Source organism: Dama dama, chromosome 14, assembly GCF_033118175.1.
Source record: "Dama dama isolate Ldn47 chromosome 14, ASM3311817v1, whole genome shotgun sequence".
In the NCBI taxonomy this organism is placed as follows: domain Eukaryota; kingdom Metazoa; phylum Chordata; class Mammalia; order Artiodactyla; family Cervidae; genus Dama; species Dama dama.
Genome location: NC_083694.1, coordinates 10,521,361 through 10,549,317, shown reverse-complemented (window position 1 = coordinate 10,549,317; position 27,957 = coordinate 10,521,361). Strand labels below are relative to the sequence as shown.

The following is a 27,957-nucleotide window of genomic DNA, read 5'->3' as shown; positions in this document are numbered from 1 at the left end:
TATATATATTACATGCTTTGTAATTACTTGAGATTTGTTATTCAGCTTTTAAGAAATTTTCAACCACTCTTAAATTTAACAAATCTCATGTTTGTAAATGGATTATTTTCCCTGAATATTTTAAAGATGTTTAATTTTAAATATTTGTGTTTTTTTAAAGATGCACTCAAAGTAACACTGTTTACATCTTTCTAATGTGAGATTATGTATCACTTATTCATTTTGAGATTCTTTAAGGGTAAAAAGATTGACTTGATTTTAAAACTGGTAATGATATTTCTGAGAATATTAAAATTGTCAGCAATTAAGTAAATCATTGAATATTTGAAAAATCTTATGTACTTAAAATAACTAATGAATAGTAACAATTTAAGTATATTTTCAACTAAAGATTTCTCTTACCAACTCACAACCAGAAACATAAATGGTAAGGTGCTTGTTTGTTTTAACTCATAGCATGTTCCATGACTGAGGGAGAGACAGACATGGAATTTTTTTTGCAGTAATTAAACAAAAGTGTTTATTGTGCAAAGGAATTTTAACACATCCATTTTTATTCTTTTAAAGGAAGGTGCATCCGCCCGGAAGACGCAAACTCCTGCAGCACAACCTGTACCAAGGCCAGGTAAAAACAGAAAAGTTTTAGCTTTTTTCTGTTATCACGACTGACATTTCTGATACTATGTAACGATTTGAAGGAATTAAATTTTACTTAAAATACTTCAAAACTAGTATCATATTTACTTGAGTAAATAGGTATAGTTGAGTTAAAGAAAATTTTTAAGAAAATGTTTTTAAGATTTTAGGAAAATGTTTTAAAAAGCTCTTTATTACATACCCGTTCTCTCATCAGTCTCTTGTTTGAGTTCCATGATAGTATGGTGGATGTGATGTTTGTCTTTTCCTATGGAAACATAGAACCGTAATTTTAATAGATTGATAAGCAGCTTTGATGTTTAGGATTTCAGATATCTGTATTATTGAGCATATTAGTTTCTATAATTTAAAAAATATATGTATTAATAAACAAGGCTAATATTGAAATTATTTTTTTAATTTAATCTTTTGATTATTTTGGTTGCACTGCACAGCCTGTGGGATGTTAGTTCCCTGACCAGGGACTGAACCCAGGCCCTCAGCAGTAAGACCACAGGGTCCTAACCACTGGACCACCAGGGAGTTCCCTGAAGTTAATTTAAAAATATTTTCTTTCCTTTTCCTGATACCTAAAGAGAATGATCTTTATAAGTGCATGTGGATACAGACACTATATTCATTTTCACTGTTTTGGGTTTGATTTACTGTTCATTTGTTCATTTTATTTTAGTGTTTAGCATAGTCTAGTATCAGTGCTATTAAAAGTGGCTATTAGGAAAACGGTATTGAAAAGGCACAGTCAAGAATTTTAACTGGTTGATCTTCCTTTTCAATTTGTTAGTGTCAGTAGTGCAGATTTGGATATCTTTTTATTCATAGTATGTTCACACATAGGCTAATTCTAAAATTATGTAATTATAAGTGTTCAGATTTTTGGAAGCACATAAAAAGCGTGATGTCAAGAGGGGTTATATTGGGATGGTGTTGTAGGCTCTTTGATTGTGTCTTGGATCCACCTGGGTCTTGACACAACTAGTATTTTCTTTCTTTCTTTCTTTTAATGACATTAGGTTGGTTTGAAATCTTTGTTAAATTTGGAGCACACTGGATATAATTTATATCAGATGATGGAACTATGGGACTATTTTTCAGTAGACAGGACCATGCCAAAAGCTGGTATGTGAGTACAAGGAAGAGCAATTAAATCCAGTTAAATATTATTTGAATGCCTTCCATGTGCTCAGTGCCAGAAACAAGAAGGAGCTAAAGGAGCTCCTTACAGGAAGGAAGAAAAAGTCAGGGAAATAGGAATGGTCAGGTTGACATGGACCCCAGGGATGCAGCTTGAAAGGAAGAGAGGAATATTGTAGAGGCAGTGGAATGATTGATAACAGAATTTTTTGTTTTCCCTTGGATGGGAAGGATGGTTAGTCTAAAGAAGATCACATGAGAAATTCAGAAATGGTATAAAAAGGAGCAAGTCACCACCTGAGGATTCTAGCGCTGTTCTCTGCTGTGTATGAATAATTGTCTCCATTTCACATTTTCTCAAAATCACATGGCAAACAAAGGAAGGGGGTAGGGGCGGCGCTGACACCCATGTGGACCAGCTTGTGTGCGTGTGCCGTGGAATAGAGGGGCAGGGAAGGGGCTGCGTCCTCCCAGCTAGTTTGTAATCTTGGAGAAGGTCACGTGGGAAGCAGGGAGCTGTGGGTCTTTCCACCTCCTAATCTGTCATTCTTTTTCAGTTCTGCCAAGGTGCATCGGTGATTAAAATGACTGAAATAAATCTCCGAGAATATCTCATAATACAACAGATATTCTCATGCCCATCAATGTGAGGTCTCGTTTCGCTCACTAATTGACCCCCATAGATCCACAGTCCCTACCTATCATTCCAGAAGCAAAGATTTTAAGTTTTAATACTCACTAGTCAATAAGACTGACTTGAGTGGGTCTTAGCAGTTTGTCATCTTTGTCTTGATTCATGTATTTTTGTTTTGCAGATTGTTAAATGTATTTGCCTTTTGGGTGCTACCCAGTTTTGAAGGGATGTTTTGTAATATAGGGTAGGTTCATCTGGATTATCTTTTTAAAATGGAAAAAGAACGCAATATTTCTGGCAGTGTAACATATTATACATGAGACAGCATAGATCTCTATACTGTTGTTTGTTAGGTAGAGTTTGAATTATTAGGAAATTAGGGACTGAACCATCTATCCTTTTTGCCTTCAGTCAAGGATGGCATTCCATTTTTGTTCACTGTTTCTTTCTTCTTTATTTTTTCATCAAATATTTTGCACTAGCTTTACCAGGCAAGTCCCTGGGTAAATGTAGTATTTTAAAGTGTTTACAATCATTCCTAATTTCTAAACATTCATTTAGGGAATGTAACTAACAAGAGACACGTGTTTTCCAGTGAATTTAGAAGCACAGGCGTTTGACAAGCTCCATAGTGGAATTTAATGTCCTTTCCTTCTTAGCCAGGTTAAATCTCCTGTACACATCCCTGCCCTTGCTGCCTCTTTCTGAGGTGTACACAACGCGTAAGTCACTCCTCCCGCTTTCATCCATTGCTTCTGCCTTACAGATACTCTGATGTGGGTAGGTGACTACCCATAACCCTGTACCTCTAGTTTATCTGCTGTCTTAAGATCTGCACGTGAGACTGAGAGAGAGCTAGCCCGTTGTTGTATATTTTAAACACATCTCTTAGGCTCTTCAGTCACGCACTTCAGAATGTGGGTGGATTGCCTCATTCCATAGTTTTAAATCAGTGTGCTGATGGTTTTCAAGCTTGTGTCTCCAGTTCTTCTTACCTCTGGTGTCTTATATTAAAAATGTTTAACGTTTGGATGTGCCAAATTTTATCTTAAAACTGGCTGAAAACCTTTTTTCTTTGATATTTTCCCCATGAAGTCTTCACATTCTCCTGCTTCTTCACAAGTAAATGACACCACTATCAACTCTGTATCTTAAGTCCAAAACTTGGATTATTCTTTATTCTTCATATTTGCTTATTCTTCTCATCTAGTATTCCAGTGAGTTTTGTCAAATTTACCTTTTCTGTATTCTGTATTTATCTATTTTCTCTTTATCTCCACTGCCACAACTCAAGTCTCAGCTACCATCATTTCTCTAGACTAGTGCATCTTGAAGTATTAGTCCCTGACATGTTTATTTCTGGTCCCTAACAAGATACAGATAGGAGTTGAGAGTGCAATACTGTTAACAGCATCCAGGTGCATGGCCAGTGTTCTAGTGTTCATTTTTATTGCATGTTATTCAGTCGGCCTTGGAAAGTTTACCCTTGCCTTAACCACACTTAATTTGGGCGGCACCGCTGTAGAATATTGTGATCATCCTGAGCTTGCTGCTTACACAGTTGTCCCACTCCCCCCGCCTTTTTTTTTTTTTGGTTTTCCCCCTTTGATCTCTTCACTAAAATTACTGTTTTTCCCTTACAGAAAGTATAATGTGAAAATCAAATTGTGTCACTTTCTGGCTTAAAAGTTACAGGGTTATCTAACATAATTTAAATACAAGCTTAACGTCACCTAGAAAGCCTTTCATGAATTGGCTCCTACATATATTTTTAACCTCCTGCCCTGCACCCTTCCTTTTTGCCTGTCTGCACATTTGCAGTTCCATAAGCATGACAGTTTCTTCCTGCCTTTGGCATTGGCCCACATTCCTACCTCTTATCTAGACTGTTCTTTCACTTGTTCTTTGCAAGTTTGCTCCTTTTTATCCTTCAAATCTCAGCTGAAATGTCGTTTCCTTTGAGAGACTTTTTCTAAGCGTTCTGTCTAAAGGACACTTTAATATCAGTGTACATTCATTTTGTTCCTTAATATTGTGTATTCAAATTTGTTTTTATGTGTTTATTTGCCTGTTTTGTTATGGTCTGGTTCCCCTCCTTTACTTGAACAGTCTTTGAGGGCAGGGATTATTTTTGTTTTATTTATCATTATAAAAATAAAAACCTAGCAGAGTGCCCTGTACATATGCTCTGAATAAATACTTAAGGAGAGAATAGAATTCTATTTGGAAACAAGTACAGCAACAGTAATTGCCTGTTCTCAGCTTGTCAGTGGTCAGTTATGGTGTTTGCTGAAGGCAGTGGTCGTGGCTGCTGCAGTACATTTAGCATCAGCTATGGCCGAGAGGTTCAGTAAATAGTAAATATGCCCAGGATCTGGAGAAGAACTTAACTTGCTTTGTTGTTCTTATGAGTCTTACAACAGAATCAAGATGTAGAAATGACTGTCTCTGTTTCATGGCTGAGGACAGCTGACGCTGAGCGGCGTTCATCTCAGTGTGCTGCGGGGCGGGGGGTGGGTGGGTGGTCATTGTCTGGAAAGTGGCAGAATGGAGACAGAGTCAAGCTCCGACTCCAGGCTCTTGCTATCCTTCATGCTCCTCATGGACTCAGCGTTACTCCACTCTTCCCTCCTCCTGCCTTTAGATCAAGCTCGTCCTTAGCATGTTCATCATTGTGTCCCTGCCTTGGTCCTTAATTGTAGTTGTTATTTTTTTTTTTTTTTACTAAACATCTAAAGTTTATTTTTAACATGTGAGCTTTTATATTTTGTCTTTTTCTAACTTGGTCTTCTCAGCCTTGATTTTAGTGAATCTTTCCTTATATTCCTGAGTCCATTATGGGCTTCCTTATTATATCTGATATTTCAGTCAAAGATTGCTTTGTTCTCCTTACTCATTCTCCTAGCCACTCCTGTCTCCAGTTTGTACATCTGTCTATACATCCCACCTTTCCTTTATCCCTCTGTCAAATTCCAAGTGTTTATTGAGATTGTATTATATTGCAGATGATAGTGTCTTGCTCTACATGTTGATGTATCCATGAGTCCTGTTTCTAAAAATAATTTAAGAAAGTTTTAGTATCTGTTTCTCAGCAAAAAGAAAGATGAGAACACTTTGATAAATATGCATGTGAACTTGTGTTTGTATTTATCTTTGCTTTTTGTGGCTACAAGATCATACTTCTGGACTCCATAATGTTTTATCATAATCAAATAGCTAAAGGAGTACAAAGAACTAGTTAAAATGTAACATTTTACTGCCTCCATAATGTTTTATCACAATGAATAGCTATACAAAGGAGAACAAAGTACTAGTTAAAATGTAGCATTTTACTGCCTCCATAATGTTTTATCACAATGAAATAGCTATTCAAAGGAGAACAAAGTACTAGTTAAAATGTAGCATTTTACTGCTTTTGAAATAGAACATATTCCAAAGATGTGTGTACTTTCCTTTAGAAGTGGTATGTCTAAGAACTGATGTTGAATTAGAATTTTAAATTGTTGACTTTTTATTTTTTGTGATTTAAAAAATTAATTTTAGCACAGCACATGACACATAGAAGGCAGTCAGTAAAAATTTATTGTATGAATAAATACTGAAAATTGAACATGCAGCACTTTCTATCTTAAAATTCATTCATCTTGAACTAGACTGATGTTACCATTATTATGCCAACAAATGTTTTTATTTATTATAAAGTCCATTGCATATATAAATAATGAATAGATATGAATATTCATGTGTTTATAATATACAAAATTATTGATAATATGGGCATTTCCAGAAAAAAGACCTTCACATGACTCATTGCTAATAAAAAAAAACAAAAAATTTGAAAAGAGAGATAAAGATAAATATTACATTTTAGGTCTTAGTTACTGGGGTACCATCTTTGTTTTTCCTCCACAGAGATTAATTACATTCCCCTCTCGCAGCCCTTCTCCCAGTGTTATATCCTCTTGTAGTACTCTGTGTTTTTATATTTATCACAGAGTAATTATTAATTCACAAATCATTTATTTGCCTCCTTTTCTGGACCCTAACATCTATGAATGTAGATTCAAAGCGCCTAGCAATGCTGTATATCCACTTTGCTTATAGCTCCTGATTGTTGAACTGCTGAGGCATTATAGTGATTTTCTGAAGCAGAGAAATAGCTTCATGTTATTTAAGAAACTTGCAGTACATTAAAAAATTTTTTAATGAGTCATATGTAAATACAAATATTTTTGGACTTACTTGCTTTGTAAGTTTGAAAATAAGAATGTGATTTTTTATAACACTCAGATATTTGTATTTTTTTTTCTTTCTTACAGTTTCGCAAGCCAGACCTCCCCCAAATCAGAAGAAAGGTAAGGTTGTGCATGTGACTCTAAACTTGCTTTAAAAAGTAAGCTCTTGCTTACAAAACCAGGGCTGATGGCCTTCCCATGCAGTTGCAGCAGATGTTTGTGTTTGGTGTCCATTCTGAGTGGTTAGTGCTCAAGCTCTCCTGATCATTAACTAGTCTGAATATCACTGCTGCTTAAAATATCTTTTAGTTCAAAAGAGTGAAAATTACAAATTTGCAGGCTTTTACTTTTTAATTAGGAAAGTAACTATAATTCTTTTCAATAACCTATTTGATGCCTTGAAAATCTTTCCTTTATAGGATCTCGAACGCCCATTATCATAATTCCTGCCGCTACCACCTCTTTAATAACCATGCTTAATGCAAAGGACCTTCTCCAGGACCTGAAGTAAGTGATTTGCTAAACTGTTCTTTTTCTAGGACATGCAGCTTTTGTTGAGAATTGCTAGTTACTGATTCAGTATTTCTTATTTTGAGAAAACAAACGTTCAATTTCAGTGCTATTGGCTTTGCAGATAGTCTCAAATATAATTTTCAAAAACAGAATATATTCTATCTGAATCCTTTAGGGAAAACTGTAGAAACTCTGACTAAAGTCTTAATGAAAGAGGTTATCATTTAATTTTTAACATGAATTATTTTGCTTTGGCTAGAGATCTAAAACAAATTCAGGTTTTCTTCTCCCCATTTCCAAGTTCCAGTAAAGAACCAGAAAAGTAAAACGTACTTTAGATTAATAGATGTGTATACCCTAGAGGGAGGAGGAGGGACTGTAGTTTTTTTTTTTTGTTTTGTTTTGTTTTAATTATATGACATTTTAATTATATGACATTTTTATTTTAGGCTGCAAAAACAAAAATGAGCAAACAAACAACAAAAAACTTGAAAGGCTTGTCAAATGATGTAAATTCATCCTTTCCAGAGAAGCAGAAGGTAGATCAGTGTAGGTTATCCTCAAGGCCACATACATCCTGCTTCACTGCTACTTGCAGTCTGCTGGATTTTGATCCTTCTTTGAGTTATAGCCTGGATCATTTTCGTCATCTCCTTCTTTTTCCCCTTCCTCATCTGCTTCTTCACCTTCTTCATCATAATCATCGTCATCTTCAATAGCTTCTCCAGTAAAGTATAACACTGATCTTTGGATTACACGCTCATGTAAAAAGTGACCAATTTCAAAGTCTGCAGTGAGGATAGTTTCAGAATTATCATCCAGATCTCCACTCTCAGGAACTTCAGGAGGGGCAAAAAAAAACTAAAGAGTCATTAGAAACTGTTTTGGTCACAGTACAAACTGTCCCACGTCCCTTGTGTTTCTGCTGCTTCTTAATCGTTTTCAAAGTGACATTCTTCCCTTTTTTCCAATCTATCTGGCACCCTGTACAACCCATAATTTCTGGTCCATCAAAAGAAAAGGGATCAGATTAATCTGGTTCTGACCTCATCCTATATGTCTTTGTCAGCACTTCATTTGTGAAATATTCATTGTGAAATTCTAATACAAAACTTACAGGTTGATCAGCATCTTTAATATCACTTTAATATGTTTCAAGTGCTTTAGAATAGGTTCATCATGTTCCTGAACCACATCACTGAGCAAGTCAACATTCTTAAAAACGGACAACCAAAACTCAGGAATTCCCTTGGGATCTTCTTTTTCTTTATCATTTTTCTCATCGTCAATCGTGGCCTTTTCTTTGAGCTCCTCCGAAGTTTCATCTTCGTCATCTGGTTTCCATTCGCGTTATTCTTCTGTAGGTTCATAAATGGCATTAATGATCTCACATTGCTTATCAAACAGGGGCTGATAAAGAACAGCACACTTTCTTTCAAGATCATGAACTTCCTCATAGAATTTGGCTTCTATTTGTGCACATTTAACTTGAAGGTTTTTGAGAGCATTCACTCGTCTTATAACTACCCTAGGCAAGCTTTCAACATATCCTGTTGGTGTTTCTACCAGACGATCAAGTCTTTCTTGAAGGGCTGCAAGAATCTGAGGATTTTGCATCATTTGAACAGTCAGCTGACGTGCTTTGATTTTTGTTTCTTCACCAGTTTCTTCTTCTTCTTCTTCTTCAACATCATCCAAATCTTGATCAAGTTCAGACTGTTCTTTGTTGTCGATGTCTGCCGTGTTGTACAAATGCCAAATATCGGTGGCTAGCACAGGGAGCCAGGCAACCTGAGCTGCGCAGGCAGTGACTCAGGGTGGTGGGAGGAGCCAGAGGCGGCGCCTCGAGCACATGGCGCTAGAAAAGGGAACCATAGTTTAACCTAGACGTTAATAAAGTTGGTTGAAGAAGCAAAGAGGGAACCTATATCCTGTGTTAAAATTTCCAGATGCTTAACTTTCTCAGTAAAATAACGATGGCAGTTCTTAAACAAAAACAACCTTCAAAAAGAAAATCATGCTGCTTCTAGATAACTTACAACTAATTTAAAATGAGTAGCAAAATAAGTTGTAATACTTACTGACTCTAGGTTTTAATAGATGCAGAATTGAATTTTAAGTGCCTATGACTTAAATAGCTGAATAAAAATCCTATGTAACTGGCATGTGCAAGTGTAACTGTATAGTATTCTTTCTTTAATACTTATGAGTGAAATTTTCAATGACCTTTTTTCCAATAACAATATGGAAAGAAGGAATTTTTAGGTTTTATTTCCTCATATTAGGCTTTTTTTTCGTGGAGTTTAATATTGAGACAGTGCTGTTGATTACTAAATAATCTACAGTTCCTCAAGTAGTCTACAGCTGGGCAAATATGAAATATAATTGTTTTTGCCCACCTCTTGAAATAGATTTGATAATAATTAAAATATTAAAAGTAGTAAGTAGTGCATAGAAGTCACAAACTAAATTTTAGCACCTTTTTCCTTAGCCTTCCTACCAAGAAAGCAAACAATTTTAACAGATTACCTTCTTTGGATAGATCATGCCTTATTTTTCTTCTAAGTTTAAAACACTCCCTTCATTGTTTAACACCTCATTGCAACTGACATCTCCCCTACAGCTTGAGTCAGCTTGAGGCTTTGCTATGTAATTAATGCATAATTGAAACCTCCTCCACACAATTATAGTACTGGCTGTATCCCATAGCTCATGTTGGCATAGATTCTGTTTGGTTTCATGTAAAACTGAGGATTCTTCAGTTTTCTAGCCCTTCAATAAGTAAATGAAATGAGACAAAATAAATCCTGCCCTCACCTTTAACATTCTAAGTAACAAGATCAAGGTTCTATTATGGAAGTATTAAGAAGAGCTTTGACATTTATAAACATGATCTTGAGAGAAGTTTCTCTGGGACCGTGAGCTTATTTAAAATAAACTGGTTGGATGGGGCTTGTGATTCTGGCCATGATGGTCCTCGCATAGGGCAGAGTTGAAACGAGAAGAGATTACACAGAGGGAGTGCCCCAGAGATAGACCTCGAGTTCCCCTTGCATCAGTCAGACAGTGTTCAGCATGTGTATATGGGGGACTACTTAAGGCCTTGGGAAGAGCTGCCAGGAGAGCAGATGAAAGCTCCCACTGGACCATGAATGCTTCATGTACCCAGCTGCCACAGCAGTGCTGAATGGTTCAACCACTTTGGAAAACCGTATAGGAATTGATTTATTACATTGAAGATGTTATTGCACCATTTTCTATAATAGCTTACTTTTTTGATGATCAGAGGTCAGCTGTGATAATCAGTACTTGGAAGGATATCTGCTTTCTCTTGTTAAAGGTCATTTTAAATTTGTTTATCTGCTATACCTAGGTGTAGATTTCTTACATATCCCTCTTTGGGATTCATCAGAATTGAATCTGTAAATTTGTGTTTTTCATCAGTTCACAAAGTCTTGGCTCTTTAGACATTATCTCTATGTCCCCCCACTTCTTCTCCCCCTTTTTTTCTCTCTTCTTTCTGGGATTTAAATGAGACATACTATAGACTTTCTCATTTCATCATCTATGTCTGTTATGCAGTTCTGCTTTCCTTCTGTTTCTCTGTCACCTGAATTCTTGATTATTTCTGAAGGTTTAACTTCTAAGTTGTCTGTTCCTTTGGCTATCTCCTAGTGTGATGTTGTCTGTTCATTTCCTTTTAAAATTCAGATGTCTTATTGTTTCATTTTTAGAGGTTCTGTTTAGTTCTTTTTCAAATCTTTGGTGCTCCTTCCCTTCCCCTTGCCTTTTTTCAATAATTTCTTTTTTCCTCTACATACTTGCAGGCTTGTTTCACAAGTTTGGTCTTTGATAGCTGCACCGTTGGAAGTCCTTACTAATTGCTTTCTTTTATCTGTTGTTTCATTCATGATATCTCGTTTCCTTGTGTTTTAGGGATTTTTCTTTTTAACTGTTCATTTAGTGGTTTTCTTTGTTTTCATTTTGTAATTTCTATTTGTTCTCCTTGGAATTTTTTCTTGTAGAAATTCTTTGAGTTCCAGAATGAAGATTTGCTCCCAACCCCCACCCGCCCCCCCAAAGAGGTTTTATTTCTTTTGGTCCACAGTTGGTATTTTCACATTATTTCTTGGTCCCAGGGCTCCTGGACAGGGGCTGATCCTTGTGGGGGCCTCTGGGTTGGGATCCCTGTGCAGTACTTGGTGGGGGAGTGGGGACAATTGGAGGGAGCGGGAGCCAGTTTTGTCTGAAGCACTCAGAACTCCACTGTTCTGCCAGGGCCTCAGTGTCCCCACTGGACCCGTGGGAGAGGCCAGGATATATGGTCTGAGGGTCCTTGGGAAATCCACGAGACCTAAAATATTTTGGGACTGTGGCCTGACCACCTTTCGGCATCCCCCCCCCCCCCCCCCCGCCCCCCCCTCCTCTGAACAAAGTATTTTCATTAACTAAAACTGCCTGAAATTTCTGTGGATACAGAAACCACAGACTGATTGGCAGAAAAAAGAGAAGTGGGGTAGATGTAACTGGAAATTACTCAGGGCCAGTTCCCCTCCCTGCCTGCTTTTCCTTTTCCCCCTAACCTAACAGCTTGGCCCAGAAGTCTGCTGGGAAACCTGATGCCTGGAGCTGCCCTGGTGGGGACCCCCACCCCACGTGCCTCTGGCTATGGCCTTCACCCCTTTCCCCCAGACTCTTAACTGGTAGCACTCTGATATGTAGAAAAACAAGACAAAAAACAGAAAAACCCGAAAACCCAGATAGGTCAGTGATGTGGGAAGATAGCCCGCACGGGTGTCTCAGTAGCCTGCCTCCTCCAGTAGTAGAGGGGGCACTCTGAGGGCTCCCCTGGGCCTGGCCCTCTCCTGCAGTTGCTGGAGCCCCATCGGCCACTGGGGCATGAGGGCAGTACTTGGGGTCGTATATCTGCCGGCCCAGGCCAAAGACCTGACTACTCTGGTTGGCACCCTGCGTGTAGCCCACCTGCAGGGACATGGAGGAATTGTCACATTTGTCTGTCCCCAGCTTTGTGTTGTAAATGTGCTGCTGGGTCCCTGGAGCCGTCGTGCCCACCTGGCTGTCACACTTGTTGGTGCCCATCTGGAGGCTGATGGTCAAGTGGTCCCAGGGGGGCAGGATATGGTTTTTGGGGTCATACAGATGCCATCTGGTGCTGGAAGCGGTCATGCCCGACTGGCTGGCACATTTGTCGGTGCCCATCAAGAAGCCAGTGACGCGCTGGCCCACCTTCATGGCATCGTCAGAGTCTCACCCCTGCTTCTCCGAGTTTTTGATGCCAGTGTCCGTGTCCTCTGCATCACTTTGTCTTGGCCTTCCTGGCCAGGGCAAGAAAGAGGCACCTGCATCAAGTTCCCACTTTCAGACAGTTTGTCAGCCTCAAACAGGTTGATGGGGTTCATGCCGTAGCTGACCATGACCTTGATGAAGTTGGAGAGGTTTTCTGGCTGCTGCCACTTCTGCATGGCGCAGCTGGTCTTAGGGATTGAACCCAGCTGCAGTTTATTCATGAGTGTGTCCAGGATGATACAGCCCTTTAGACCCTTCTGGAAGTCCAGGCTGATGGAGAGGCTGGTCAGTCCTCAATTCAGCTTCAGAGCTCCACCTCCTTGTGAGGGTCGTTTTTGGACTGAAGCCGGTTCTTGACTTCGGCTGAGAGCCTGTGCGAGGGCCCCTTGTTGAACTGCGTGGAGTTCACGGCTGGCGGGCGAAGATCTGCTTTTGTGTCTGATAAGCACCTGGTGACATAGCCAATCCAACATCGATAGCTTCACATTAAATTCTCGGTTTGAGGTTTTTTTAACACCAGATATTATTGCTAATTATTTTTTTCCCCACAAACTTCAACTTATTTAGGAGAAAGGAACGCTGTATTTTTAATCTGGAAATATTGATAAAATTGTTCATTTTTCAAAATAATATAGACTTCAAATCTGGAACTTGTCTAATTATATCCTCTCATTTGCACTTTATATTATACTAAGGAAATTATTTTAGAGATTTGTATTTGTTTAAACAGTGGTGACTTTAGTCATATTACCCATGTTCCTTCACAGTCATAGAATGTTAAGTGAAATACCTAAATCAAATAATGGTAGAGTCAGTGGATGTCAGAATATTTCTCCAGATTGCACATATCCATCCAGGTAATTGTGCAGTTCCGGTTGTTTTTGTTACATAACTTTTTGTGTTAAGTATTAAAAACCAACTTAAAGTAGCTTTATTGTAAAAATAATTGGCTCAACATAACTGAAAAAACAAGACCAGGAGCTGACTGTGGCTCAGATCATGAATTCCTTATTGCCAAATTCAGACTGAAATTGAGGGAAGAGGAGAAAACCACTAGACCATTCAGGTATGACCTAAGCCAAATCCCTTATGACTATAAAGTGGAAGTGAGAGATAGATTTAAGGGACTAGATCTGATAGACAGAGAGCTTGATGAACTACAGACGGAGGTTTGTGACATTGTACAGGAGACAGGGATCAAGACCATCCCCATGGAAAAGAAATGCAAAAAGGCAAAATGGTTGTCTGAGGAGGCCTTACAAATAGCTGTGAAAACAAGAGAAGTGAAAAGCAAAGGAGAAAAGGAAAGATATTCCCATTTGAATGCAGAGTTCCAAAGAATAGCCAGGAGAGATAAGAAAGCCTTCCTCAGCGATCAGTGCAAAGAAATAGAGGAAAACAACAGAATGGGAAAGACTAGAGATCTCCTCAAGAAAATCAGAGATATCAGGGGAACATTTCATGCAAAGATGGGCTCAATAAAGGACAGAAACGGTACAGACCTAACAGAAGCAGAAGATATTAAGGAGAGGGGGCAAGAATAGACAGAAGAACTGGACAAAAAAAGATCTGCACGACCCAGAAAATAATGAAGTTGTGATCACTCACACTCACCTAGAGCCAGATATCCTGGAATGTGAAGTCAGGTGGGCCTTAGGAAGCATCACTAAGAACAAAGCTAGTGGATGTGATGGAATTCCAGTTGAGCTATTTCAAATCCTGAAAGATGATGCTGTGAAAGTGCTGCACTCAATATGCCAGCAAATTTGGAAAACTCAGCAGTGGTCACAAGACTGGAAAAGGTCAGTTTTCATTCCTATCCCAAAGAAAGGCAATGCCAAAGAATGCTCAAACATTTGCACTCATCTCACGCAATAGTAAAGTAATGCTCAAAATTCTCCAAGCCGGGCATCAACAATATGTGAACCATGACTTCCAGATGTTCAAGCTGAATTTAGAAAAGGCAGAGGAACCAGTGTTCAAATTGCCAACATCCGCTGGATCATTGAAAAAGCAAGAGAGTTCCAGAAAAACATCTATTTCTGCTTTATTGACTATACCAAAGTCTTTGACTGTGTGGATCACAATAAACTGTGGAAAATTCTTCAAGAAACCGGAATACCAGACCACCTGATCTGCCTCTTGAGAAATCTGTATGCAGGTCAGGAAGCAACAGTTAGAACTGGACATGGAACAACAGACTGGTTCCAAGTAGGAAAAGGAGTACGTCAAGGCTGTATATTGTCACCCTGCTTGTTTAACTTACATGCAGAGTACATCATGAGAAACCCTGGGCTGGAGGAAGCACAAAATGGAATCAAGATTGCCAGGAGAAATATCAATAACCTCAGATATGCAGATGACACCACCCTTATGGCAGAAAGTGAAGAAGAACTAAAGAGCCTCTTAATGAAAGTGAAAGAGGAGAGTGAAAAAGTTGGCTGAAAGCTCAGCATTCAGAAAACTAAGATCGTGGCATCCGGGCCCATCACTTCATGGCAAATAGATGGGGAAACAGTGGAAACAGTGGCTGACTTTATTTTTTGGGAGCTCCAAAATCACTGCAGATGGTGATTGCAGCCATGAAATTAAAAGACGCTTACTCCTTGGAAGGAAAGTTATGACCAACCTAGACAGCATATTAAAAAGCAGAGACATTACTTTGCCAACAAAGGTCCGTCTAGTCAAGGCTATGGTTTTTCCAGTGGTCATGTATGGATGTGAGAGTTGGACTATAAAGAAAGCTGAGTGCCTAAGAATTGATACTTTTGAAGTGTGGTGTTGGCGAAGACTCTTGAGAGTCCCTTGGTCTGCAAGGAGATCCAACCAGTCCATCCTAAAGATCAGTCCTGGGTGTTCACTGGAAGGACTGATGTCAAAGCTGAATCTCCAATACTTTGGCCACGTAATGTGAAAAGCTAACTCATTTGAAAAGACCCTGATGCTGGGAAAGATTGAGGGCAGGAGGAGAAGGGGACGACAGAGGGTGAGATAGTTGGATGGCATCACCGACACAATGGACGTGTGTTTGGGTGGACTCCGGGAGTTGGTGATGGACAGGGAGGCCTGGCGTGCTGTGGCTCATGGAGTTGCAAAGAGTTGGACACCTCTGAGAGACTGAACTGAACTGAACTGAAAAGTCCTGGCTTCTGACACAGTTGAATTCAGTGCTAAATGAAATAAGCATGAGTTGGTGTCTCCATCTCTTAGGCAGGTTCTCCTTCTTCAGGAGCAAAGATGACTTATCAGAAACTCCCAAGTTACCAGTCACCACAAAGAGACAGTGCTCATTTCCCAATAATTCCAGCAAAAATCCTGGGATTAAATCCTATTTGCCTGGCTTGTACAGTGTAACAGGTGTATTTCTGAACCAACCACTGTGGTCAGGGTTAATTTTTGCTTTAAATCCAAGTGAGGTCCAATTTACAATTCTGAGATTTGATTTTTCTTGCAATTGTCAGGGTGTTGGTTAGGGCTGAGTTGAGGTTAGGAAAACGGGTGGGCAGTAGGTTTATTTCTGGTTTACATTATACTGAACCCCCAGAGTCCTAACTTTATGAAAGAAGGAATTTCTGTTAGATTCTCTACCTTGAGCAGAATATGGGCTTTGTCTCCTCTTCCGAGAGTCTAGTGAAATAAAGTAAAAGACAAAACTTAATTAGTTTGCCACCGCCTTCCATGGGTTGAAGTCTGCAGTGTTATCCTGACCTTTTTGAGTCCATTCTTAACTCAGTTCTCTGGCCCAAGAATTCTTTACTTCTTGCTAGCTAGCTCAGAGATGCCTTTAGAATGTTCTTTATAATTTATTCCACATTGAAAAACTTTGACAGTTTCTTTTAAAGTTAAACATACCCTGCGATCCAACAGTTCCACTCATAGGTATTTATGTAAGAGAATGAGATGAAAACATATGTCTATAAAAAGGCTTATACCAGAGTGTTTATAGTAGCTTTATTTGTAATAACCCCAATTTTGGAACCTCCCAAATGTACCACAGGAGAATGTATAAACAGATTGTGTCAGATTCATACAATAGAATTTTGCTCAACAGTAAAAAAGAATGAACTACCAGTATGCCCCCCAGCAGGGATAAATGTCAGAAACATTGAATCGAATGAAAGAAGCCGGGCATGGAAGAGTACATTCCTGTGTGATTCAACATATCTGAATTCCTAGAAGTCACCTGTGGTGATGGAAAGCAGAGTTGTGTGGTTGCCTGTTGGGGGAGAAGTGTGGGGATTACTGAAGGGTGCAGGAGGAAATTTCTCTTGTTTGTTGCACATGTTCTGTGTCTTGTGGGCGTGGTGGTTACCGTGTGGAAAGGGGTATTTGGTGACACTCTTTGATGGATTGAATCACCTATCTATATCTAGCCACATCAGCTCCATTTCAAGTGATCTTTGATTTATAGTAAAAATTTCCCTCTTATTAGCATTTGAGAAATCAAGGATTAGTGTGGTTGTGTACGGAACTATCGGGAATGCTAAGTGTCACACTCTCACACACTAATTGTGTCTGAGTGTGAGATTCACGCACACCGACTTCTCATGTAAGTGAGCTTGACTTCTGTTTGGCATGCAAAGGAAAGACCCGTATTCGGTACATGCAGAGTGAGCATATATTTAAAATAATGTTTTTGGTTTAAAACTATCATTTTAAAAGTAATTTCAAAGTACAGTTTCTTTTCTCATTTAATGATTGTTGTGGAATCATTTTGTCTCCTGTTTTTGAAAGATTTGTTCCATCAGATGAAAAGAAGAAACAAGGCTGCCAACGAGAAAATGAAACTCTAATTCAGAGAAGAAAAGACCAGATGCAGCCCGGCGGCACGGCCATTAGTGTCACAGTTCCTTACAGAGTAGTCGACCAGCCCCTTAAACTGATGCCTCAGGACTGGTGAGTTAGTCGATGCTTTTACAGAGTCCTTCACTTTTTGTGTAATTAACAAATACCAGATTTTATCATGAATTCTAGATATTGAATTCTATCCTTGAAACCTGTGTTAGTGTCTAATTTAGTCGTCAATAATGTTAGCATTCTAGTATCAAGTAAATATAATTTGGACGTCTGTAAGAAGAAGCATAAACTTGTGGAAAACAGTCCACTTGTCCAGTTATTCTGGATCAGCTTTTGGAACAAAATTTTCAAGTAGACTAGTGTTGTTTTAGAGGGCCTATATTTTAGATTTTTGATTTGGAGAATTCAGATTTTCCTTGGTAAAGAAACGATAAGTGAAAGCATTGTTACTTTTATTGTGAGGGAATAATTTAATGAAAATAATAACATCATCATCCCAGTCAGTTCTTTTATTGAATTAAAATATCCTTTAATAAAATATTGAGCTATTTATAATATAGAGTGCCTATATATTCAGGTACATGAATTACCTTAAATTATTTCATTAATCTAAGCAAAATAAAAATACACAGTCTGAGTGTGCATCTCTCTGATACAGAGAGTGTAACACATTGACTCATTAGCTGAAATTTACCTTTGACGTACTCGTTAGTCTTCAGATATTAGAAAATCAAGCCAGTGAGAAGACTAGTATGTTAAAATTTTAGTGAAGAATCAAGGGCTCTCATATTAGTATTCTGTCCTAGTACCTAACAGAGATACTTTGAGTTATATATGAAGTGTAAGATGAGAATTTCAGGTATGTTTAAAACTTGTAATAAGTAGAAAGTTATGTCGTTTGTATGTTTGCATATATTTGCAGAAAGCAGTCATACAGTGTGTGCAAGTGCCATCACTGCATTGTACTGCTTTCGTATATTAGCTTGGGCCCTGGCCATTGGTGTCATAACGTAGGGAAGGTGTTTTCCTTACCTTTCTTCTTCTCTTCTCTGTTAATTGTCCTTTCAGGAATTCACTGGGAGTGGTATTTTTATTGTACTGCTCCCCTGCTAACCCTGTGAGACACTGAAGGGTCTGGGTGACCTCTGTCTGACAGACTCCCTTTTGTCTGGCAGGCACCTTTGTCCTTCACCTAGTGTGTGCTGCAAGTTACGTCGTAAAATTAAGAGGCCATTTAATAATGTGCTCCATTCCCAAAGATGGTTTAGGCAGTGTGGAGCATATATCCTATGAAATTTTTAATTTAAGATTTAATTTTAACCTTAAGAGATTTTGAGCTGTTAAGAATTTTAAGCTTTGGTTTTTCACAGTAACTTTGTTGCTGTAGGTCTTTAACTTGAAGGTAATCTTGGCTGAATATTCTCTTGGATGCTTAGAGTCTCCATCTAATGCAGTGATTATCACAGTATGGTCTGTGGTCCTGTGGGCATTTCCAGGGCCCTTTAAGGGAATCATGAGGTCAAAACTGTTTTCTAGTATAACAGTGAGCTGGCTGTTGTCATGATTTATCAGTCCCCATATAGGACAGTAGCATGACTGGTGCACAAGGTCAGTCATTGGTTCCCCTCTCTCTCTTCCTACCCTCCTCTTCTCCACACTCCTCCCCCCTCCCCACTTCCTGCCTCCTGGTCTCAAGCATACTCTGCTGTTCTGTCAAATGGGGTAATAGATTACCTCACAGGAGTGTTTTGAAGACTAAGTGTGTAGACATGAGTAAGCTGTGTAGACCAGCACTGGCATATAGTGAACGCTTGTAGTAAGTCTTACCAATGTTGGTTATTCTTGTTACCGTTATGATTTTGTTCCCACTTCTTTAGTTGTAGGCTTAAACTGTTTATGGTAGTTATTTTTATTATAATTTCTCAAGTTAATATTTTGTAAACTAGTGAAATGTAAGGGCCCAGAAAGAGATTTGTGCTTTTTTAGGAAAAGAAAGTTAAATGTCTGGGAAAAACAAGTTGCTTTAGCACACACGCACACACAAATTAGAGAATTCGAAGTGAGTGAAATAGTTGTAAAACAATTGAAAAAGTTTAAAAGTTTATGTGGTTACTGTACACAGATTATTTTCCAGATAATCAGAAGAATTCAAGGTGTTGGAGCTTTAGTGAATAGTGAATTCAAAATAGTGAACTATTGTAATTTATAATATTTTTAATTAAAGTGAAACATTTAAGAATGTTTGAATTTTAAATGATTTTATTTTAAAACCAACTTTTTCAATTAACAGATACACTATTGTTCCCTATTATACTAGAAAGATAGGCCCACTAATTAATAGATCAGGCAGAGATAAAAGGCTGAAAGGATCTCATGTAAGGACTGTGCACGTAATTATGTTTAAATGACTTAAGTGTTAAAACAATGCATAGGAAGCGTAGCAGTCGTTAAAGTACTCTACTGGTGTAACATAAAGAGAAGCGATAGTCATGCAGCACTATGTTATCTCTCTGAAGTGTGGACAGGAGACTCCTGCAGGAACGATGGTGAGACTCTTTCACTAAAGGTTCTCAGTTCAGTTCAGTCCCTCACTTGTGTCCAACTCTTTGCAACCCCATGAGCCACAGCACGCCAGGCCTCCCTGTCCATCACCAACTCCCGGAGTCCACCCAAACATATGTCCATTGTGTCGGTGATGCCATCCAACTATCTCACCCTCTGTCGTCCCCTTCTCCTCCTGCCCTCAATCTTTCCCAGCATCAGGGTCTTTTCAAATGAGCTAGCTTTTCACATTACGTGGCCAAAGTATTGGAGATTCAGCTTTGACATCAGTCCTTCCAGTGAACACCCAGGACTGATCTTTAGGATGGACTGGTTGGATCTCCTTGCAGACCAAGGGACTCTCAAGAGTCTTCGCCAACACCACACTTCAAAAGTATCAATTCTTAGGCACTCAGCTTTCTTTATAGTCCAACTCTCACATCCATACATGACCACTGGAAAAACCATAGCCTTGACTAGACGGACCTTTGTTGGCAAAGTAATGTCTCTGCTTTTTAATATGCTGTCTAGGTTGGTCATAACTTTCCTTCCAAGGAGTAAGCGTCTTTTAATTTCATGGCTGCAATCACCATCTGCAGTGATTTTGGAGCTCCCAAAAAATAAAGTCAGCCACTGTTTCCACTGTTTCCCCATCTATTTGCCATGAAGTGATGGGCCCGGATGCCACGATCTTAGTTTTCTGAATGCTGAGCTTTCAGCCAACTTTTTCACTCTCCTCTTTCACTTTCATTAAGAGGCTCTTTAGTTCTTCTTCACTTTCTGCCATAAGGGTGGTGTCATCTGCATATCTGAGGTTATTGATATTTCTCCTGGCAATCTTGATTCCATTTTGTGCTTCCTCCAGCCCAGGGTTTCCCATGATGTACTCTGCATGTAAGTTAAACAAGCAGGGTGACAATATACAGCCTTGACGTACTCCTTTTCCTACTTGGAACCAGTCTGTTGTTCCATGTCCAGTTCTAACTGTTGCTTCCTGACCTGCATACAGATTTCTCAAGAGGCAGATCAGGTGGTCTGGTATTCCCGTTTCTTGAAGAATTTTCCACAGTTTATTGTGATCCACACAGTCAAAGACTTTGGTATAGTCAATAAAGCAGAAATAGATGTTTTTGTGGAACTCTCTTGCTTTTTCAGTGATCCAGCAGATGTTGGCAATTTGAACACTGGTTCCTCTGCCTTTTCTAAATTCAGCTTGAACATCTGGAAGTCATGGTTCACATATTGTTGATGCCCGGCTTGGAGAATTTTGAGCATTACTTTACTATTGCGTGAGATGAGTGCAAATGTTTGAGCATTCTTTGGCATTGCCTTTCTTTGGGATAGGAATGAAAACTGACCTTTTCCAGTCTTGTGACCACTGCTGAGTTTTCCAAATTTGCTGGCATATTGAGTGCAGCACTTTCACAGCATCATCTTTCAGGATTTGAAATAGCTCAACTGGAATTCCATCACATCCACTAGCTTTGTTCTTAGTGATGCTTCCTAAGGCCCACCTGACTTCACATTCCAGGATATCTGGCTCTAGGTGAGTGTGAGTGATCACATCTTCGTTATTATCTGGGTCATGAAGATCTTTTTTGTCCAGTTCTTCTGTGTATTCTTGACGCCTCTCCTTAATATCTTCTGCTTCTGTTAGGTCCATACCATTTCTGTCCTTTATTGAGCCCATCTTTGCATGAAATGTTCCCTTGGTATCTAATTTTCTTGAGGAGATCTCTAGTCTTTCCCATTCTGTTGTTTTCCTGTATTTCTTTGCACTGATCGCTGAGGAAGGCTTTCTTATCTCTCCTTGGTATTCTTTGGAACTCTGCATTCAAATGAGTATATCTTTCCTTTTCTCCTTTGCTTTTCGCTTCCCATCTTTTCACAGTTATTTGTAAGGCCTCCTCAGACAGCCATTTTGCTTTTTTGCATTTCTTTTTCTTGGGGATGGTCTTGATTCCTGTGTCCTTTACAATTTCACGAACCTCCGTCCATAGTTCATCAAGCACTCTTGTCTATCAGATCTAGTCCCTTAAATCTATTTCTCACTTCCACTTTATAGTCATAAGGGATTTGACTTAGGTCATACCTGAATGGTCTAGTGGTTTTCCCCACTTTCTTCAGTTTCAGTCTGAATTTGGCAATAAAGAGGTCATGATCTGAGCCACAGTCCGCTCCCAGTCTTGTTTTTGCTGACTGTATAGAGCTTTTCCATCTTTGACTGCAGAGGATATAATCAGTCTGATTTCGATGTTGACCAGCTGGTGATGTCCATATGTAGAGTCTTCTCTGTGTGTGTTGTTGGAAGAGGTGTTTGCTATGACCAATGCATTCTCTTGGCAGAACTCTGTTAGTCTTTGCCCTGCTTCATTCTGTACTCCAAGGCCAAATTTTCCTGTTACTCTAGATGTTTCTTGACTTCCTACTTTGCATTCCAGTCCCCTATAATGAAAAGGACATCTTTTTTGGGTGTTAGTTCTAAAAGGTCTTGTAGGTCTTCATAGAACCATTCAACTTCAGCTTCTTCAGCATTACTGGTCGAGGCATAGACTTGGATTACCGTGATACTGAATGATTTGCGTTGGAAACAGAGATCATTCTGTTGTTTTTGAGATTGAATCCAAGTACTGCATTTCGGACTCTTTTGTTGACCATGATGGCTATTCCATTTCTTCTAAGGGATTGCTGCCCACAGTAGTAGGTATAATGGTCATTTGAGTTAAATTCACCCATTCCAGTCTATCTTAGTTTGCTGATTCCTAGAATGTTGATGTTCATTCTTACCATCTCCTGTTTTACCACTTTCAATTTGCCTTGATTCATGGACATAATGTTCCAGGTTCCTATGCAGTATTTCTCTTTACAGCATCAGACCTTGCTCCTTTCACCAGTCACATCCACAACTGGATGTTGTTTTTGCTTTTCTCCATCCCTTCATTCTTTCTGGAGTTATTTCTCCACTGATCTCCAGTAGCATATTGGGCACCTACCGACCTGGGGAGTTCATCTTTCATTGTCCTGTCTTTTTGCCTTTTCATACTGTTCTCAAGGCAAGAATACTGAAGTGGTTTGCCATTCCCTTCTCCAGTGACCCACGTTCCGTCAGACCTCTCCACCGTGACCCGTCAGTCTCGGGCGGCCCCACACAGCATGACTTAGTTTCATTGAGTTAGACAAGGCTGTGGTCCATGTGATCAGCTTGGCTAGTTGTCTGTGATTGTAGTTTCAGTCTGTCTGTCCTCTGATGCCCTCTCTCAGAGCCTGCCGTCTTACTTGGGTTTCTCTCACCTTGGACGTGGGGTAGCTCCTTTAGGCCGTGCTTGTCCACCATCGCAGCCACCACCTAAGGGATGTAGTAACTGAGAATACCTGAACCACTCAGTTTCCGCTCTTCCTTTTCCTCTTCTCTGCAACAGGGACCGTGTTGTAGCAGTTTTCGTGCAGGGTCCTGCATGGCAGTTCAAAGGTTGGCCGTGGCTTTTGCCTGATGGATCACCAGTTGACATATTTGCTAAAAGTAAGATTCTCTTTATTTTTATTGCTTATCTAATGTAGAAATGTTTTTGCTTTATTAAAGAGAAAGAGTCATCTTTGGCTCTGCACATGTGATGTGTATATCAAAGGATTCTTGCTAAGTACCATATATTTTTATTTTTAAACACCTGTGAAATATTTTTAAGTGTTTTTTTGAATATTAATATTTTCTGTGTATTTATATCTAAAAGTGAATCATTGCCTATGTTTCAATGTTAGTAATGAATTGGTAGGTTGCTTAGAAATCATTAATCTTGTTGCATGTACAGACATGTAAAATTGATTGCCAGTCTTTAAACAGGCTGACTTTTGTGGAACTAACAGCGCCACTTGACTGTTGCCCGCTGTTCTCACTGTCTGAGACGATTGCAGCGGAATCAGCCTTTTTCTGTTGGTTCAGGTTGTAGCCAATTACTCTCTCCTTTAGGGATCCCCTCCTCTGACCGTCCTGGAAGTAACCATTACTTTCTCCTGGTGATCTCATGGTAACATTCATTGCTTTGCTTGACTTGACCTCATTTTTTCTTTTTTCTTTGACCTGATTTTTATATCTGTATTGTAAGTCCTCCCTGGCTTAGTGCCAGTTCCAGGATGTGAGGGGTATCATTTGACTCATTGACTCTCGTGTCACCAGCACAGAAAAGAGCATGGCATTGGGAAGCATTTTGTAGACACCTGTTAAAGGTGTAAATTTCGTGTATCATATCTTGCATTGATCATATTTTGGCATTATTAATGCACCAACAGTAGAAGAATGAAAGTCTGACTGAACAGCAATTCCATGAACTGTAGCCTGTCTGTTTTTTCTGTCCGTGGAATTCTTCAGGCAGAGTACTGGAGTGGGTTGCCAGTTTCTTCTCCAGGGGATCTTCCTGACGCAGGGGTTGAACCTGGGTCTCCTGCGTTGGAGGCAGATTCTTTACCATTTGAGTCACCAGGGAAGCCCTTTTAATTATTGTTTGAGTACCCAGTGAAGTTAGTATCAGTAATAAAATCATGTTTTAAAAAGCATCCTCATGAAACAAGTATGTTTGTTAGAAATAACAACTTTAGTTGTTTTGAATGTAGATTGTGCTACTGTGAAATCCAGATGTTTGTTGTTTTAAATAAAGTAGTTTAGTTTTTGTCAGTGGTGCCACCATTCTTTTAGGCCAAAAATTTCCCAAGCTTGAAAGCTTTTAATCATTATTCTCCTCCCTTCATTCAGTTTTAAACATGAATGCTAATATGATGATAGTTTTTTGTGTTATTTCCAAAACCTGAGTAATGCACAGATTTGATAAATAGAAGTCAAAGATACAGGGAGAGTGGGAATTTTTAATGAAAGCAAAATGTCACTGAACACTAATTTTGTTGTGTTTTACTTGCTTGCCTTGTTGAATAGTACTGTAATAAAAAATGATTAGAATGTCTTGAAGGTAAAAATATTCTCCAAATTTCATTAAGAATATAACTTTTAATTGTGGTTTTGTTCAGGTCATTAGTCTTCAGAAATTTAGATAAGGACTTAGAGATTTTTTTTTTTAAGTTAACAATAATGATTTTCTTCCATGAATTACTTTCTCTTAAACCTTCCTTCTTTACTTAACCAGCATTTAAAATGAAAGTACTCTTGCCCTTCCATCTAAAACACATAGAAAGAAGCCCTTTCCTTTTCACCCCCCTTTTCTTCTAGCTTCCTCTCCTTTCCCTCCACAGCCAAGCCTTTGAAAGCCTTGTCTGGCTCTCTGTTTGACCTCAGGCAGCTGTGGTGGTACTCGCCTGCTCACCCACTGAACTGCTCCCACAGGGATCCAGATATTGGCTACTTTTGGTCTCCTTATCAGATTACTCTTGATCCATTTCCTCGTCTCAAAATGTCCTTTTCTGAGGGCTTGTTGCTTTGACTCAGACTCTAGCTGTTGTTCCTCTGGCTTTCAGTGCCAGCAGTGGCATTTCTGTGTTCCTGCTTCTCTTCTGCCTTAAGTATGGACACGCACTCGAGGAGATCTGGCGGCTTCCCGGCATCTCTGTCCTTAGTTCTGAGTTAGGTCTCTGGCTGGTGTTCTGGGCCTCCCTGTCTACTGATGACCGGGGGGCTCCTGTGAGGTCCCACTGGTGCATCGGACTCTGCCTGTTCCGAGTGGAGTCTGTTGTCTTACGTTCTCCATCATCCCCAGACTTCTTCTCCTCAGTGTTTTAGTAATTTGCATAAGCCAGAAATTTAGAAATACATTATCTCTTAGCTTTTAGCTGGTCTCCTTGTTGTAAATTAACTCCTGACTATTCTAGCTTCTCACCTTTCCCGCATAACCTACATGGAAAATGATAATATCTGTATAGCATAGGGGTAAACTGAGGGTACTTGGTAAAAAAATGTATTTTCTTCATGCTGCATAATAAATTACAGAGGTTTAGAGAAGATCTTAAACTCTATAAAATTGCCAAATAAAATCTTTTCAAAATTGTGAGAAATTTGAGCTTGATACTGATTTTTTAAAATACTATTTTTTATGCTTCAAGTGGTTACATGCATTTGTTGACCAAGATTTTTAAATGACAATTTCTTCAAATTTTTTGTTATCATTGAGAAAATTTTCTGATTTAATAATCTTCTCTATTATGCTGCCCCTTTGTCATTTTACATGCCATCATCTATCCACCAAAATGCTATTTAAGAGCACCTTTTCTGTTTCCTTTGTTTCTGCAAAAAATGTATTGACAACAATCATGCAGTAGAAAATGAACAACAAATTTGTAAAATTTTGCTTTAGTACTCCCAGATAACTGCCTTCTTATAAAAGAAACTTATTTCTTCTATTTTTGGTGAGGCTTAAAAACTATGTCTTTTTCTGAGTAAGAAAGATATTTTATGGTGATGTCTTGGTTTAAGTTTGCTTGCCACCATTGCTTCGTGCTGTTAAGATACTTTGTGTAATGAAAGAAACTGTTTCCTCATTTTGTGACTTAAACTTTTTGAACTCTGATATTCAGATTTAATTTAAAAATTGTGTATTCTGTTGAAAAATAAATGCTATGTAAACTAAATCTATTGAAATTAGTAAAGGGGATTATTGGCCCTTGTGACTTTAGATAAGTCATTTTAAAAATTATAACTCATGTATTTTTAAGAACAATTTAAAACAAATAATGAGAAGATTAGAAAAGAGAAACATGTAATGAGCAGAGAGTACTGAACAGTGACTTCATTTGATTTAAAAATTTAAAGAAACAAATATTTTTTACATATATAATAAGTATTTTGAAAATGGCTTTTCTGAATCCATAACATACAGCCCCTTTAATGAACTGGTTTAAATTGGTTAATTTGAATTAAATTCAAAATACATAATATACTCAGTGAGGAGACCTTTATTTATAAAACCAGATACTTTAGCAATAATGTTTATGTGTTTTTTGGGCCATTAGAGGGTCACAAGTGGTTTATTTTGTATTTTAATCAAGACTTAGACCTTGATTAATTGTTAACATCAAAAGCCAGTAAGCTTGCAAGTGATATGGATCAAGCAGTCTATAAAGTAGCTATTAAAAACAATTAACAGTCAATCATTTTCTCTTTAGAAACTCCTAATACTAGATCATAATGGTGATAGTAATGTTTATATCTTGAATGTTGGAAGAAAAAGTAAAAAATGGAAAGAAAAGCAAAACGTCTTCCATGTGCACAAGTAAAACTAACACTCCACTGATGATAAACTGATTGCACATGCAGTGATAAACTGCCGAGGGTGGTCCAACCAGATAGACGATCAAGGAGGAAGATTCAGTCAGTGTTTTGTGGTCACCTGTCAACCTTGGCAGCAAACACTTGTTGGGAAGTTTTGTCCTAGAGTCTCTAATCTCCCCAACACCTAGAGATTATCTTTTCAAAGTGAAAATCAGATAATTTCACCTTCTTGCTTCAAACTACCCAGTGGTTTATTACCACATTTGAAATAAATTTCAGAATTTTTTTTTTTTTGACCATGGCTGAGTAGGATCTACACGTAGGACATTGCCTACAGAGAGTTGTTCTTGGGTGGGCATTCTGAGCTTGCTTCTGCTGCAGGGCCTTTGTACCAACTGTTCCTTCTGCCTGAAATCCTGTTTTTTTCAGGATCTTTGCTAACCTCCTTTTATATCAAGTAAATATCTATTTCCAGGTCACTTTCTCTAGAGACCTTCCAGTTCTTTCTTCTTCCTTTTTCATCATTTCTTGCCATATCCCATTTGTTCTATCACTTGCTAATTACTTCTTGAATCTTTCCTGTCATATGTGTATCTTCTCCCCAGTAGAGCAGATCTGTCTGTCTCTCCTCTAGGTTTTATACTGTATCATTGGTCTCTGCTAAACACTTTGCAGAGTGAGTCGTCATGTCTCTTAGGCAACCATCCAAGCTCCTTAATGTGACCTTTAGTACCAACATTGCTCTGAACCTCTGTGGTCTTATCCTTCATCCATTTCCTGTGTTACTTTGCATGATGCAACTTTGTTAAATTGCTATAGTTTCTAAACTGAACTCTTTGAACATGCTCTTTTGTTAACTGTGATCCAGTGTTTGCCTAATTCTTATGCCACCCTACCTATCCAAGCCTTTTCTGAATCCCGTAATCTGGATAAACTAC

The 27,957-nt window shown here is 38.7% G+C and overlaps 1 protein-coding gene and 2 pseudogenes across 1 annotated transcript in view; 1 reads left to right on the top strand and 2 right to left on the bottom strand.

Annotated features, from left to right (window-relative positions):
- The window catches only part of CDC73 (cell division cycle 73), a 95,964-nt gene that overhangs the window by 63,945 nt on the left and 4,062 nt on the right, over positions 1-27,957 (top strand). Inside the window, exons 11-15 of the mRNA XM_061160010.1 lie at positions 568-625; positions 6,742-6,777; positions 7,077-7,164; positions 17,212-17,373; positions 23,235-23,335. Coding sequence (XP_061015993.1) covers positions 568-625; positions 6,742-6,777; positions 7,077-7,164; positions 17,212-17,373; positions 23,235-23,335 — 445 coding nt within the window. The remainder of the gene's footprint in view (positions 1-567; positions 626-6,741; positions 6,778-7,076; positions 7,165-17,211; positions 17,374-23,234; positions 23,336-27,957) is intronic.
- Positions 7,185-11,044, bottom strand: LOC133068998 (nucleosome assembly protein 1-like 1; annotated as a pseudogene).
- Positions 11,970-16,865, bottom strand: LOC133069509 (calponin-2-like; annotated as a pseudogene).